Genomic DNA, 16798 nt, shown 5'->3' on the forward strand with positions numbered 1-16798 from the left:
TTAAACCACAATCATAACAGGCTGATAATTTCAGTAATTTTCTAATATCATCACGAAAACATTCCTCTGATATCCCCACGAGACTTCAGAGATTTTGGAAAAACAGTATATTAGGGTGATAGGAAATTCACATTCATGAGATGAGGAACTTGTCTCAATATTGCGCTGATGCACCCCCCCCCCCCCCCCACCCCAACACACACACACACACACACACACACACACACACACAGAGAGAGAGAGAGAGAGAGAGAGAGAGAGACCCCCTGTCTTCTTGAGCAGATTTTACACACACCTACTAACTTTTTCTGCAGGTTAACTGTAAGCACTTCATAGGTCTAGTCTCTTTTCATTGTCACTATGGACATATTTTTACATGATTCGAGGCAAAATAGAACAGTACACCTAGAAGTACTTTCTTCTGAGCATGTTTTACTATAATGTTGGCACTATATGTAAGTGCATGGAAATTAACTTCACTATGCACATCAATACTAATAATAAATTTTTAATATGAAATAAAATCAATCTACAACATGTAACTTGCAACTGAAATCATTTGCTGTACTTCAGGTTTTATAATTATGAAGATTGCCTAATACTATGAATAATACTTCCAAATTATGGTTATGGTAGTTCTCTTGTGGAATCCTCCAGTGCATTTAGTAGGTTGTTTACAAAATCCAATTAATAATCTACAAGATTTACCGAGTAAACTTGTTAATCATATTTTACTCAAATGAAAACACGAGTAATAATTTTAGAAATAATAATGCCACTGTAACTGTGTAAGTAATATTTAATAATTTACAGAGCTGTTTTGGACTGATTCTCTTCTTTCAGAGAGAAGAATATGCGGAGAAAGAGGTAAGAAGATAGCAGAGGGGGTGGACAATCACACAACAAAAACAAAGCAACCACATGACAAAGAGAGAGAGAGAGAGAGAGAGAGAGAGAGAGAGAGAGAGAGAGAGAGAGAGAGAGAGAGAGAGAGAGAGAGTTGTACTTTTTGTTTATCTTTAGGTTTATCTGTAGGGGAAGAATAATCTTTTAGTACATAACAGGCACACAGAAAAACGACAACATAAGAATGAGGTGGCAAATTTGTACAAATATTCCATGTTAAATAATAGTTGCTCAACTAATAAATACTTTGCCTTTTGCATCAGCAGTAAAAAAAAATCAGGTAAATCTATATGGAGCGACAATGTTTAACAAAATTCAATCCCGTTATTATACTAAACAATGCACTTGATGAAACTTTTAAAAAGTATTTTCTATAGCACACATAACACAAATTCCTTACTTAAATTATCAAACCACACCTCCTCTTGGAAATTAACTGTGCGTTTTCAGCATAATGTGTGTATGAAAATTATTACAGCTGGATCCTGCTTTTGAAATGTTTCATTTCAATTACGAATTCTTTTCATAAACTTAAGGTACACCATCAGAAAGAGACAAATCATCTTAAAAGTGTAGCTTTCAACTGATGTGAAACACTGTATTACAGCGAAGAGATTTCTCTCTTTGTGGGAAAATCTGAGATGTTTAATAAAGCTTCATTTATACAATGTCTGAATACATAAATCTCTTTCAAATATGAAATAAATTAATAAAATAAAATAAAATACTGATACAAGCCATACCTAATATTGTAAGGTAATTGTACAAATATCATTTAACCATACTTCAATTCTGTTTCCATTTCTCTAACAGTGACCTCACAAATTTCAACACATCAGGCGATTATATAATGATTAATATACAGGAATGCAAGGACTTTCCCCATTACTCATCAAATCAAATTTAATAAAAAAATACTAATATCTTCTCACATCCACAAATTGTCACAACTCTATAACATGAGTAAAACACACACACACACACACACACACACACACACACACACACACACACACAACTTACACCTAACATCAATTTAACTCACAACATATTTATCAAATGCAAAATAAAAGAATGTAAAATAACATATTGAATATTTGCATCTCCAAGCAGTTTCTCACATACCAATTTCAAGAAAACACACAACTGCTTTGCTGAAAGACTGAATAAGCATGGTTAACCATAAAAATTTGTACTAACAGTGCAGAAAGTGATACTGAGTACCTCAGATTAACAGGAAAATTGACTAGCTTAAACTGAGGTTAAGGATGAATAATTACTGCATATCTGACTCAGAACATTGGGAATGCAAACAATAAAAGTTTAAAAAGAATATGGCTTTGTGTTTCATGCTTCATGAACATGTATTAGGATCTATCTCACTTATTTACATAAGATATGCAAAAGCAATTCTATACAAACACTGTGGCAGTTTTTCAGTTCACTATCTGTGACTGTCGCACCCAATGTGAAAACAAATACAAATCTTCACAGAATTTACAACTATTTACATGAGTTTTTAAAATCAACTATCTCTTCTTTGGCAAGGAACCTTTTATTGTTTGCTTTCCCAAAGGTCCTTTCTTTCCTGGTTTCTCTTCCATCTTCTTCTTAGATGAGCGAGATGAAAGTGAACAGCATGGACAGCCTCTCTTCAGATGACCACGCTGCGAAGCTCTCGTCTTTGAAGAATTTATATGTATTACACTTTGTTTATGACAGAAATGATCGTGCTCCACATTTCTGCTATTCTTGATGTCTAAGGAGTGACATTCCGAATCACTATGATCAGGAAGTTTCCTTGAAGATATCCGCTTCTCTTGTATACTAGCACTTGAAAGTGAAATTCTATCAATCCCATTCAACTCAAATGTCTTTATTATAGATTCATTACACTGTGAACTTGAACCTGTGCTATTTGTAATATTTAAGGAAGGGAATCTCGGTGATGATGAAAATGCATCATTGCTTATATCTAAAACATCAACATCAGAATTTGGTTGTTCTTCTGACCTGCTACGAGATCCCGAATCTTCATCATCAGCGCAAACTTTCTCTTGTGAACTAGACGACTCCCATCGTTCCTGAGAATCTATATGTTCATTATAATACTGTTCGGACTGGTTTAGACGAGCACGCTTCAGTAGCTTACTACTGCCCTGTTCACACGAGGGCCTCTTACTGTATGTATTCGAGTACTTCTGAGTTCCCGTTGCAGATGGAAGTGGTTCCTGGGAATTATCATTAGACTGTATGACAGATGGCAATGTGGGGAGAGGAGAGGGAATTGTTACATCTAGAGATGATACTATCATACTTGTTGAGAACGTATCCAACATTGTGACACTGTCTTCACTTGAGCTACAAAAAGTGCTATCACTGGCACTTGCGACCATATCTCCTTTACTGTTCACAGTGGCAACTGTTTGACTTTTCATGCAACTGTTGGATGGATGGGTTTGCTGCAATGGTCCTTCTAACTTCTTTCCACAAACTGCATCCTTCATTAAATTATCAGACACTTCTTTTGTATTACAGGTGCTGACGTCAGGCAAGACAGCATCTGTTCCTGGACTAGAGTGTTTTAATCTGCTACTTGGTGCACTATCTGACAGAGTGTCTCTGAAACCTCCACTAGTATCCTCCAACGATCGTGATCCGATTCCACTGCCCGTACCTTTTATTATAGTATTTCCACTATGGTAAATGCTGGATGTTTCACGGGAACTCTGGCATATTTTACTGACAATGTCGTGACAAAAAGTTTTTCTTTCTGTATACTTCCAATCAAAATTAGGAATATTGACACTACGTTTACGTTTCTTTCCTTGCCGAAATCTGTTGTTTGATTCATGAATATCAGAAGAAATACAACTGTTCTGAGAATCATCCTGACTACTGGAAGAGTATTCGAGGGGTTTAAAAGCTGAATTAGAGTAAGTTTCTGTACCATCAACACAATGACCACAAGCTGTATCCTGCAGTGTCTGATCAAAGGGTGGTGATGAATTCGTATCCAATAACAGATCTGCTTCAGGAAATAGATCACTTGTACTTGGCTCATCAACACCTAAATCTTCACATTCTTCAGACAGACTTTTCTGAAGTTTTAACTCTCTCTCAACTCTAGCTATTTTCTGCTGTACCCTGTCACTCCCTTGACTTTTATCTACTCGTGTACTGGGAATATCATTTTTCCGGAAAGTTGTAAGAACAGTCGAACTCACATTTGCCTTCCTATTAACTGTAGCCAGCTTGGAATCCGTTAGATAGTCACGCTGTTCATTTGCTGTATCTTCCACTTCTGGCAAATTAGTTGAAAGATGGATATTCCTAACAAGTGGTTCACTTTCTTCTGTATCCTTTTTTAATGTTACTGGTTGTATAGCTACTTTAACCTTTCTTATAAGCGGAACAAAACGCCATGGGGTATCACAGCCATCAATCTTTGATATGCTATAAGGTCCATCAGAAATGTAGTCCAGTTGGCTTTTAATGGATGAATACGGCCCGCTGCAGTAATCTAGCTGAGCTTCACTTGACGCACCAACTTCTTTTCCTTGTGTCTGATCATTTGCACTTTTGGAACTTTCAGACACAATGTGTTCAACTGCTGCATTCAGCTCAATATCAGCTGATCCATTCTTATCACATGAACTTATTTTCCTTCCCACTTCAGATTGTAAGCTTACCTTCTGAGGGCTCTGAGAGTTTCTGCGACAAAGTAGTGTATGTGTTAAACTTGGTTCAGAAGATGATAAACTGTCACTACAACCATTCTCCTCTATAGTTCTTGGTGGGCAGTCTTCTAGAATGCTAGTTGCACTTTCAGTTGGAAACACATCTAATGGACCTGAAACACAAAACACATACGAAGTGTAGAAAGCCTATGTATCTTATGCAGATAATGGAAAGCAATACATTACTATATTTTAGTATCTACATACATAATTTACAATTTACTGCAAAGGAGAATTTTTTAAAAATTGTATCAGAGAAGAAAGGTGCCAAACAGGAAATAGAGAAATTGCACTATAAATCTGATTTGGTTCTGATTGATGCAACATTCAAATGACAAATAGAAAGGTTAACTGTCATATCTACAATTTCAATACGCTAAATCACAATGAACGCTAGGCAAACAAAATAAACTCTCCTTATATTTTTTTTAAACTGCAAATGATACTGCACTGAATACTATGTTTTGAATTTTTAAGATTTACAAATTGTGAACAAGTAACATCTACTAGGCAGTTTGAAATCAGGGACAAAACTAAAGCAGTTTCAGGTGTTTATACTTCTGTGAATAAGAATGAAGTGAAAACTCAACTAAATAGTATACTAACACTTGCATCACCTATTGTGAAGAACTATCTCTAAATGACTATCTCCAGAGAATGAGAGTGCAAACAAAAAATGACTTCATAAGTCAATAGTACCATGAACTCTGCAATGTCCATCTCTAGCAACAATAACTTCATAACATGCAGTTTATGTCAACATTGTACGTACTTGTGCAAATTGTATTTTGAGTAGAGCTCTGGAATCCTCCAGCTGGCTGGCTGCTTTCTCTGCTTTTACCCAATTTCCTCAAATGGTATGTTGAATCTGGCAATGCTGAAGGTAGTGGACAGTTCAACACACTGTTCACAGAATGTCCAGATTCACCATTTTCTGTCAAGCTGCCACTGTGTTTTGAGAAATGATTCAGTTGTGTTGCAAGAGCATTATCCGAATGATATTCAGAACTCTCAGATTCAGAATTAAGCATACTATCAGCTTCCGTCTTAAGAGGCTTTCTGCTTGATGCAAAATCTTTGTTTAGTGCTTCTGGTTGGTTACCATTCCTAGAAGTTACTGTGGAATGTCTGGTAAAGCCAATATTCAAACGTTGCATAGTCCTATTTACTCGTGAATTCTGCACATCGATTGGTGGATTAATTACAATTGCATATGTTCGTCGAAACACAGATCTTTCTTCGTGATTGTTGCACAGCTGGTTTTCTTCATTCTGCTCTTCATTACTGTTATTAGACAGATCTGGAGGTTCTACTTTCACATTTACTGTGCTGTGTTCAGAGCTTTGATATAGTTTATCTTCAGGTGCTGAAATAACACTGGAAATGTTTACACCTGGTCCTGAAGAAGTAGTGGTAGCTATGACACCAGAAGATGTAGTTGCTGGAGACGTTAGAGCAGTAGCATCATTAGCAGCAGATGTTATTGTCTCAAGTAGACTGTTCTGACTACCTTCGCACATTATATGGCCTTCTGAAACTGATGAGGTATCATCAGTAGGTTCAGTTTTTATAACAGCGTCTGCAATAGTAGTGCCTACACTATCCAGACTCGACTCTGGAAAAGATAAGCTTTGAGTAGCACTGGAAGATACATCAGAAACAGATGTTTGCTGCTGACTGCTTAACTGGTGTAGAACAGAAGACTGTGCCAATCCTCCTGATAAAGATTCTGGAGAAGTATTTGCAGGTGGACGCTTAACCTGTTTGACAGATGGCTGGGTAAGTACAGATACTGAAGCACCAACAGTTGATGACTGCTTATTGACGCACATCTGGCGCACCACGACCGGCACTTGGTGGAGGTGAAGTGGTCCAGCTGGGACTGTTACTTGATGAACTCTTATAAATTTTGATCCTTTTGATACAACCATTGGTCGACCTTGAACATGTGCAGCCAATCCTGGAGTCACAGGTAGAAACACCTGACGGACATTTCCTGGCACATACAATGGTACTGCTGTGCTTCCCACCATTACTGATTTTCCTGCAACAACAGTTGCACTACCAGAGACAGCAACCTCAGCAGACTGAATGTCATCCTGAACAGATACTGCTCTTCCCTGACGACCTGTTGCTTCAGCAAAAATTAAACGTGGTTGTTGGCGAGAGTCTTGATTTTCACCTGATTCCGACACAACTGGCTTGCAGGATTCAGAAGATGCTTCTGTGGAAGTAGATCTTAAACTTGCTGGTTCATCACTTGCTTGGGCGGATGAAGCTGGTGAATCCTGAATATGAGAAAGCTGCATTATACCACTAGAACTATCTTCACTTCCCATAGTTCTTGGATCATCTGTGCCAGGACTCATGTCAGGTGCTGATGAAGATGACTGCTGCCCAAGAAGTTTTGATTTGTTTTGGGAAGACTTCTTTCGCTTTGAAGACTGGCTTGGGTTGGTAGGTGGATTTGATCTTCTGCGAGGTGCAGGTTTGTTATTCAAATCTGGAGAATTTCTAAGCTGTTCTGCATATTCATCAAGTATTGCATAAATACGCTGAGCCGTAACTTCATCTTCTTGAGGTTTCTGCTGTGGTTTAGGAACTGGTGAAGATTTAGAATTTGTCGTTGACGGGCTTGACTTAACAGATTTAGTTTTGGATTTTGAGGATTTTGGTGGTGGTTTTCCATTTGATATGGAAGGATTTGGTGCAGGTGTCACACAAGGACTAGAAGAACTCTGTGAAGTCACACTTAAAGCTGGTGATGTAACTGGCTGACAGTAACTGGTAACTACAACTACAGGAGATGCAATCTTTCCACTCGTTCCAGCAATGCTCGACGATCGAAGTGGAGACTGAGCAACAAAAGTTATACCAACTCTTGGTGGGGTTGTAATTGTAGTTGATGGATAAGAATCTTGTGAGAATGAACTATCATTTGGTGCACTTGGGAAATCCGAAGACGTTTCAACCGTGCTTGATGACTGAGAAAGAAGATCTTCATTAATTAGGTCCGGCTGATTCTGAGTCACAGCAGTGCTCCGCTCCTTCATTTGTGACGTGTTTGTAACTTGCTCTAAAACAGACTCAAATTCTCTCAGCTGTTCCAATGTTGTTGAGCTTACAGATGGCTCGATTGCACTGTGGCTTATTAACGCATCAGTTGCTGCCACATTCTGCGATGGAAGCCTTGTGACAGCAGAGGAACTAGGACCTAACAAAGAATGGACAATCTGCTGCTGTCTTAAAGGTGATGAAACTGAACTGGTTAATTCAGTAACATTAGCTGCTCCAACAAGATTACTGTTGGGAATATGTAGAACAGGTCTTAAATTGTGAGATGTTTGCAACAAAGGTTTTGAAGTAGTCTTGCGAAGTTCATTAACAGATAGTCTCTGGGTCTGCTGTACTGAAGAAATATGAGTCTGAGTTCCAACATCTGTCGCTTCATCTTCTGAAGAAGAGCTTTCAGCAATGCACATGTTGGCAGCTTGTTCTATGTTACTGGTCAAACTGGAAGACGTACCACTACTCACAGAAGATCGTCTAAGAGGTGTGGTTGATTGCAGCGCAGCAGCCAGTAATGCATTCTTATTACTTCTAATAATACTATCTTTGGTGACAGCAAGTACTGGATTTTGTGTAGGAGCACTGGTACTATCAGTTGTGGTCGGTACCTGAGACGACCGGGAGGCTGGCAGAGAATTTTTGTGTGTCACATTGTTACTATCTGAGGTATGACTAGATATCCCATCTAAACTTCCAGATATAGGGTTGTCTGTAACAGCAGAGGCATTTGTACGGTGCATGTCATACGACGGGCACTGTCCTGCTTGGACAGATGATCTAGTTGCCCTTTTAAATGTGGTAGCAAGTGACTTTTGCAAAGAACCTTCATGAGGAACAGATGCTGTATTAAGATGTAGAGCTGTAGTCATCAAGACATTTAGAGAGTCAGCTTGCAAAGCTGATGAAACTGGATTTGAAAGTGACACCAAAGTACTAATGCTTGTTGTCTGTACTGCCTTTGAATGAAGTGTACTTACTGATGATTTGGGTATGGACTGCAGCTCTGAATCACTTTTCTGCGAGCCTCCAGCAATGCCATGAGTACTATGCACATCTTCTGTGTTTGATACAGTGGTAGCAGGCTCACTAGCTCCATTTTCTACAGCACTGTTGTTGGTGCCACTGCCATTACAGCGACTACTACTGCTGTTGGTGCTGCCACTGCTGCTACAGTTGTTACTACTGCTGCTGCTGCTGCTGCCATTGTTGTTGTTGTTGTTGTTGTTGTTGCTGCTGCTGCTGCTGCTGTTGCAGTGGCCTCTGCCACCATTGTTGCTACCAGTGCTTCCACTATTTCCATTGCCAGTTCCTCCTCCACCACCACCACCACCACCACCACCACCACCACCACCACCACCACCACCCCCGCCACTCCCACCACCACCCCCACTTCCATTTCCACCTCCACCACCACCACCACTGCTGCTGCTGCTGCTGCTGCTACCACCACTGCTGCTGTTGCCTCCACCACTGCTGCTGCCTCCTCCTCCACCGCTGCTGCCTCCACTACTACCGCCGCCACCGCTGCCACCACCACCACCACCACCGCCACCGCCACCGCCACCGCCGCCGCCGCCGCCGCCGCCGCCACTGTTGCTACCCCCACCACCACGACCTCCACCATTCCCATCACTGCCACCACCCCCACTGCTGCTATTGTTGTTGTTGTTGTTTTTGCTGTTGTTGTTGTTGTTGCTGCTGCTGCTGTTGCTGCTGGTACTGCTGTTGCTGTTGCTGCCACCGCCACCAGCACCACTGCCACTGCTGCCTGTCTGATTATATATAGACTTTCCAAATGCTTGTTGAAATTTTGGTAAAGTTGCAACCTGTGAAGCACAAACTGGTGTTTCACTTTGGTTAGTAGTATCACACTTAACAGCTACACTAGCAACAGAACTTTTTTTTAACCTTTCCTCAAGGACAGACATCCGTTCAGGGATTTGCTCATCTGACTGAGCAGTGTGTGCACTTCTGATGATGGCCGAGTTCTGCATATGGCTTTGCAGATTATGTGCACGAGAGCTATCACAAGAAGATACACAAACTCTTGAGCCCTGTGAGCGTGAATTTAACTTTGTTGGGGGTTTAGAAGATTCCTTTTTGGAAGGGTAATTTTCCAAGTATCGGTGAGTGCCAGAAGAAATAAGACTGGAAAGCATACTAATATCAACAACTCCTTTGGAAGGTGGAACCTGCAGTGTGCTCAGTATACTGCCTCTTCCTCCTAGAGATGTACTACCTTCTGTGGCTTTCTTTGCCGTAATACTTCTTGCTGTTTCGTACGCAGCAAGTAACCTCGCCTCCGCTCTGGTGTTAGGCTTCTGCTTCACCAATCCCATGATATGTGTCGAATTGGACATTGGACCCTGACTGTTTTCTGCAATTACACTACGAAGTACTTCATTTACTTCACTTGTTGTTGTTAGATACTTCACTTCACTTTGCGATTTAACTTTATGTTTAACAGGTCCTGATGAATTTAGTGATGGTGCAACAGCAGATGTCGGTGGACTCTGCGATGAGCAGTCTGTAAGCGTACTGCGTAATATTTCATTAACGTCACTTGCTTTTGTTAAGTATTTCACTTCTAACTGCGAACTTCTTTGTTTTTCATTATGTGATGCTAATGAGTTACTTTGAGCTGAGAAACTGGATGGCAAATTCTGAGAGGTTCTGTTTTCTTCAGAGTTTATTGTAACTTGTGACTGCTGTGAAGCTGGATCTTGAGATACAGATGTTGAGGCTGTTTCTATGTGACTTGTTCCACTGGTGTTGGAGCTGTTCTCAATTTTTTGGTTCACTTTAGTAGGAAGTGAACTAGTTTCATTATTTGATGCATTACCTGAAGGATGGTTTCTTGGCAACTGAACAACTTGCACTGTTGGCTCCTGGAATGGAGGTACAATCATTTCAAGACTATTTAAACCAGGAACACTATTGGCAAGTATTTCCCTGTCAGACAGTTTACGATTGGGCTTTTTTTTTAGTCCAGTGCAGGAGCTATATGTTTTCTTGGACTGCGGTGGTGGTGGTGTAAATTTTGTACTATGACTCTTCTTAGGACTGCTGCTGTTTTTTTCAGAAAACGCACTAGAGTTTTTTGTCTGCTGAGATGTATCAAATGGTCCACCACATTCTCTTGAATTCAAAACTGTTGCTATGTCTTCAAGTACAACATGTGGGTTAAGGTTCAGTGTACTTAACATTGGTGCGAATTCAGTATAATAAATTTTACCCTCACGAAACAACATTCTCGTTCCATCACCAATCATATTTGGAGAAAAGATACTTTCTTCTAATGATCTGTTTGTGCTTTTTGGTCTGAATTTGCGTAATGACTGCAAAACTTCTGGCTCACTGGCTTTCTTAAATGGAGGGATAAAGGACTGTGTATTTAAATCAGGATGAAATAGTATCCCACTAGATGGTTCCGGATTCAGCTGCCCCACACTTGGTGAAAGAGGATTTACTTGCTTCCCAAGTGAAGAAAAGTCGGTTTCACAGACAGAACTAATAGGTGGTCCCACGTCATCATTATTACGATCATGTACTGCACTGCTGAAAGCAGAAACTTCTGTGATCTTCTCTGGAGGTAATTTCTTCTTCTTAAGGCCTCTGACAATACCTTCTTTCTTCCTCATCACATCACATTCCATGTTAAATACGTTAGCAGCACTCTTTTCATCTTGTGTGTCTGAATCATACGCAAAAAATGCAGAACCTTCAAGGGACGGCTCTGCAACACCTCCAAAGTCTAACACAGCTTTTTCTTCAAAGTCCATAACAGGTTCTGCACGTTTCTCAGTCTTCTTTGCATATTTTCTATGATGAGTTTTGGATGTGGTACCCACCAAATTCCTTTCTTCAGTTTGATTGTCTGACAATAATTTTACATCAAAATTCTTTACACCCATTGTCTGTTGCTCTACTTTCCCAAGATATTTCCTTTTACAAGTATTTGCTGCAATCTCTCCCACAGTAGTAGCTTCAGCCACACTTTTTTGTGTGTAATTTGAGAACAACAAAGAATTTCCTTGGAAATCCTTAATATCGGCAACAGATTTTCCACTTGTTCTTACACTTTTGTGGCTCTCACAAATCTTCGATCCTTGCACTCCCTCCAAGTTGCCATCAACATAACTATCAACCCTGTAACCTGAATTCACTAGAATTGTTTCTTCTACAGTCTTAGTACAGACATCACTTTTATCTGACTTTCTCTTCTGTGCCTTTGTTTGAGCCTTTCTAACAATGTCTTCTTCAGCTTGACTGTTATGCCCCCATGTTGAATACAATACAGAATCTTTTTCTAAATCTTTTCTTTGCTTTGTGGATTTAGCAATCTTCTCTCTTTGTATAGTTTGTGTTGCAGTCACCACCCCAGGTCTTTGCTCACCTTCACTGCCTTGTGTACAACCTGTATCCATCTCAGGTATTTTATTGAAAGTACTCCAATATTCGGTTGGCCCCCTATCAAGAACATTTCTTGCTGAATCTTCTGCAGTTCTAATCTCATATCGTCTACTCTGAGCACCATTTGATCCAATAGAAATGTCTTCAAAATTCTGCACATGCATAGATCTTTCAGAAACATTTTCACCTTCACTCACATAAACGTCTGGCTGGTAATTTAGGTGGGTCACCTCATCACTTGTACAGTCAGTTTCAAGAAGTGAATCCTCTTCCATATTTTTCAATCGTTTGGTAGATTTTTTCAATGTTCTAACACACTTTCTTTTGGGACGCTTTGTTGCAACCTTAGAAATACTATTTTCATCAATGTCACTATAATGTGAGCAGTCTGTTTCAACCAAATTCTTCCAATGCTTTCTAGATTTGCGTGACTTTTTAACATATTTCTTCTTATAACTCTTCACTGAAGTACTAGCCTGAATATCTGGTACCTCATCTACTTCTAACAAGGAAAGTTCAGGGTTTTTCATATACATATTTTTGTCTAAATTCTTATAACCTCTTTTCCAAATATCTGGTCCAACAGATGTCACTTCGTCACTTGTGCAGTCTGTTTCTATTGGAGAAGCATGTTCTAAGCTTTTCACACGCTTCAAACATTTGCTAGATTTCCTAGTAAACTTTTTATTAACTATCTTTTTAAGACTGCCTCTAACCTCAGTTTGCTGTGGCCAGTCTGTTTCTAGTGTAGACATTTTTTCCACAGTCTTACACCTCTTCCTCCTGTATGTAAACTTCCTAATACATTTATCCTTACAAATCTTTGCTGCAATCTTTCTTTCATTATTCTCCTCAATTTGGCTGTCCTGAGTGCAATCCGAGAAGCCAGTTATGGGACCTTGTGAAACAATACTTTTAACACTGCTATGTGTGACATTTGTACTTTTTCTTCCCCTCTTTCCTTTTTGTGGGGATTTTCCAGGTTTCTTCACTTTTCGTTTCCGGACTGGTTTTAATGTAAATACAGTATCTACGCTATCCTGTGTTGCCGAATCTATACAGGAATCTACAGTTAACTCTGAAGATCTATGTTTGTAATTACTTGTAATACAAAGTTGTTCTGAATCATTACTGATATCTGCCCACTGTTCATATCCCTTCTCTATACCTCCATAGTCACACAATCTTGGCCAGTCACGGTATTTCTCATAATCAATTTCCAGAAATTTCAGTTCCTTCATGCAATTTCGTGTCTCTTTGTTTCTTAAGTATTCCAGACAATTCCTGCTTAGCTGAGCCCAACCCTCTGCCCAACTAAGCTGTTTGTTTCGTGGATTGTTTAACACAGATACTAAATCATGAAGTACAGTTCTAGAGAACTTGAATTCTCCTGCATCTAACACATGGTTGGGGGCACTGTAGGGATCATAGTTTTCTGCACTAGTAAATAGGTTTCCACTCATTGCATACAATGCTCCCAAGTCTCTCTTGTCATCCTCTTTCAATCTGCACCTTACAGTTACTAAAGATGAAGTGGCAATGGGTATATCCCCACGTGAGGCTGTATGCCTTGTCTGTGGCCTTATTTGATATTTAGGGAACACAGCAGATGACGTTGATGGCATATTCATATAAGCAAAGTCTGTATTGCCAGCATAATTACTTTCATTTGTTTCTTGTAAGTGTTCATTAATAGGTAGCTTTGTAATGGTGCAGTCTTGAACCAGTGGCTGCTCTACGATTTCTGTACATTTATTTTCATCAGAAATACATTTACCACTTAAAGAGGCAAGGCTATGTAAATGATGGTATAAATCCTCTGTAGGGTTTAATGAGAACGCTGTTAGCACACACTCCTTGTAGACATTCAAGTTCTCTCGCAGTAAGTGACCCAGTTTCAAATATCCATCAGACAACATACACTGCAAATCGGAAAGCAAGTCACGTTTTTCTTGAGAGTCCCCTTCCTCTTGACGTGTTGTTTGTAGCTCTTCAATTGTGCCTATTTCAGAAAACAGGCGTCTTATGAATCCTTGCACACAGAAGGACTTCGCTATCGCACCAAACTGAAATGAGAAAGAAGACACAATTATTATATCATTTCATGAACACCAATATGAAGCAATAAATTAATATGAATAGCGCAGAATTTCTAGATGAGAAATTATATCACAGGAATAAACTCCAATAAAAAGCTGAAGGCTAACAGGCACCTCAAACTAGATTAAAAACAACAATTAAAGGTCAAAATACATGCAAAATGTACTCTAGGTTTTGTATGTGAAACATACAATGGAAGTTCATAATTTTTGCACATTGCAAATTTTAGTAGAGGAATGTTTTAATATTGTCATCAGGAGAACTTGAGACTTTTCACTCATCTCTCTTACCCTTAGGTTTGTGGTGCTGTCTCCCACCGAAATTGAAACCGAGCTAGTGTGACAATTCACCAGAAGGGAAGGCTGCTGGTACCAGTGTCAGGGAGAAGCAAACCACACAAGAATAAAGATCTGTCAATCATGAGCATTTTGAATGTATGGCAAATAATGGTATCCCTTAAGGGAAATGATAGCAAGGGCCAAGAAGGATCATCTGATGCACTCGGTGTCTATGTCTAGAAGGGTGGCTCTTATTTTGCAAGGTTGATTTATTTCCATTGTCATGTTGTATAGTTTGGTTCCATTGACAAAAAGTTGTGAGCAATTTGGGCTCAAAAAGATATGGGGAGCCCCCTCGGCACTCAATTTGTAAAAAATGATAATCACACAATAACATCAATTTTTAATCTCAATAATGACTATATTTATGTTATTAACTAACCAATAACTTTATTACTCTGGACTTAAGTTATTGATACTGCTGTATTAACTATGATAATACAATATATGTGAAGCTGAGGTTGCTGCATCTTAAAGATAAAATGACAAAAATCACATTTTCTTTTAGAAATTATTATTATTATTTGGTAAAGTTTCATTTATGCTTGGTAAACTTATGACAATACTCAGGTACAACATGAATTACATCTGCTTCTGTTTCTCACTTCTGTAAATAATTTATTACAGTTTACCACTTGATATGTGTACATCCCCTTACTTGACTAACCAGATGTCCTGTTTTCACCTCACAAATTGCCACTAAATCGGACTGCAAACCTATGTATTTCCCTTTTCAAGTTCTAAAAAACCTACATTCCCGAATAAATGCTCCAATATTCTACACAACGAGCCATACAAAGCAAGTTTTGTTTTTTCTAATGACAACATCCTTTTGAGCAGTCGCCACCTGAAGATATGAATGGGGAACTATTTTACCTCCAAAATATTTTATCCAAGTGGATTCCATCATCATAAAACCATACAATAGAGCTGCACATCATTGAGAAATGTAATGGCTGTAGCTTCTCCCTCCTTTCAGCAGTCCGCGGTACTGACATACCAGGGTCCCACTGGCTGTTACAAGGTTAGATCAGTCATCAAGACATTAACTCTGGAAATACTGAAAAACACCAGTGCCCCTCTTCACGGACCCCATGTTAGTGCGGCTTCCCCACAGATACCCTCTGATATAGTTGCACCTGTAGTATGGTTATATGTATTGTTGATACAAACAAGACCCCCCACCCCCCACACACACATAATGTCCTAGATTCATGGGGGGATAGGGCTAGGGTAGGTGAGGGAAGAGAGAGGAGACATGATAAATAAATTGCCTGCCAAAAACGGTTAAGCACCCATTTGGTGAGGGGGAGGGCTGCTTGCCAAAAAAAATTAAACATCCATTAGGTGAGGCTGACTTGACATGACATGAAACTTTATGCGTTGAGATAGTATGTGATGTTAAAACTGTGTGCTGGACCGAGACTCGAACTCGGGACTTTTCCCCGCAAGAGAGCTTATATGAGGATGTGTTTAGGTAGCACAGTCGGTAGAGCACTTGTGCATGGTAGGCAAAAGTCCCGAGTTCGAGTCTCGGTCCAGCACACAGTTTTAATCTGCCAGGAAGTTTAGTATCAATGCACACTCTGCTGCAGAGTGAAGATCTCATTCAAGTATGTAATGTTATTTCAACAATTACAAAACTGACTCAAATTTATGAAGAACTTGGCCCATTTATTAGAATGATGTTGCAAACCCTCTGGTCTGTATGTATGCACTGATTTGGTTCGGAAGGGTATGATAAAGTCATTTTATCCTCTCCTGAGGCAAACTGGGCAACACAACTATTGTCTCTGGTCCTTGATATCCTGGATACTGATACTGGGATGGAGCAGATATCTGAGAAGGTCCCACAATGTATTATAAGGGACAAATCGGAGGATTTTGTTTGCTACAGGATTAACTTAACATCATGCAGACAGTTCAGAGAGGCACATTCCATGTGTGGATGAGTATCATCCTGTTGAAATTGGAACCATGATACTGTTGCATGAGAGGTAACACACGAGGATGCAGGATGCCACTGACATACAACTGTACCATCAGAGTTCCCTCAATCACTACCAGCTGTGACCCGATATCATACCCAATGGACGATGGCCACTGAGGACAGGGTAGAACTGCGATTCAGAGCTGAACACAGTGCAATGTCATTCATCAGCAGTCGATGGTACCTGGTCATGGCACCACTTTCAATGCAGCCTTTTGTGTTCATGGCAGGTGCAGACGTGA

At 39.7% G+C, this 16798-nt stretch overlaps 1 protein-coding gene across 1 annotated transcript in view; it reads right to left on the reverse strand.

Annotated features, from left to right (window-relative positions):
• Positions 1-218: 218 nt before the first annotated feature.
• The window catches only part of LOC126184214 (serine-rich adhesin for platelets-like), a 216105-nt gene continuing 199525 nt past the window's right edge, over positions 219-16798 (reverse strand). The window contains exons 6-8 of the mRNA XM_049926582.1: positions 9146-14194; positions 5419-9007; positions 219-4759 (exon numbers count right to left, since the gene is read on the reverse strand). Coding sequence (XP_049782539.1) covers positions 2436-4759; positions 5419-9007; positions 9146-14194 — 10962 coding nt within the window. The 3' untranslated portion in view covers positions 219-2435. The remainder of the gene's footprint in view (positions 4760-5418; positions 9008-9145; positions 14195-16798) is intronic.

This window comes from Schistocerca cancellata, chromosome 4, assembly GCF_023864275.1.
Source record: "Schistocerca cancellata isolate TAMUIC-IGC-003103 chromosome 4, iqSchCanc2.1, whole genome shotgun sequence".
NCBI lineage: Eukaryota > Metazoa > Arthropoda > Insecta > Orthoptera > Acrididae > Schistocerca > Schistocerca cancellata.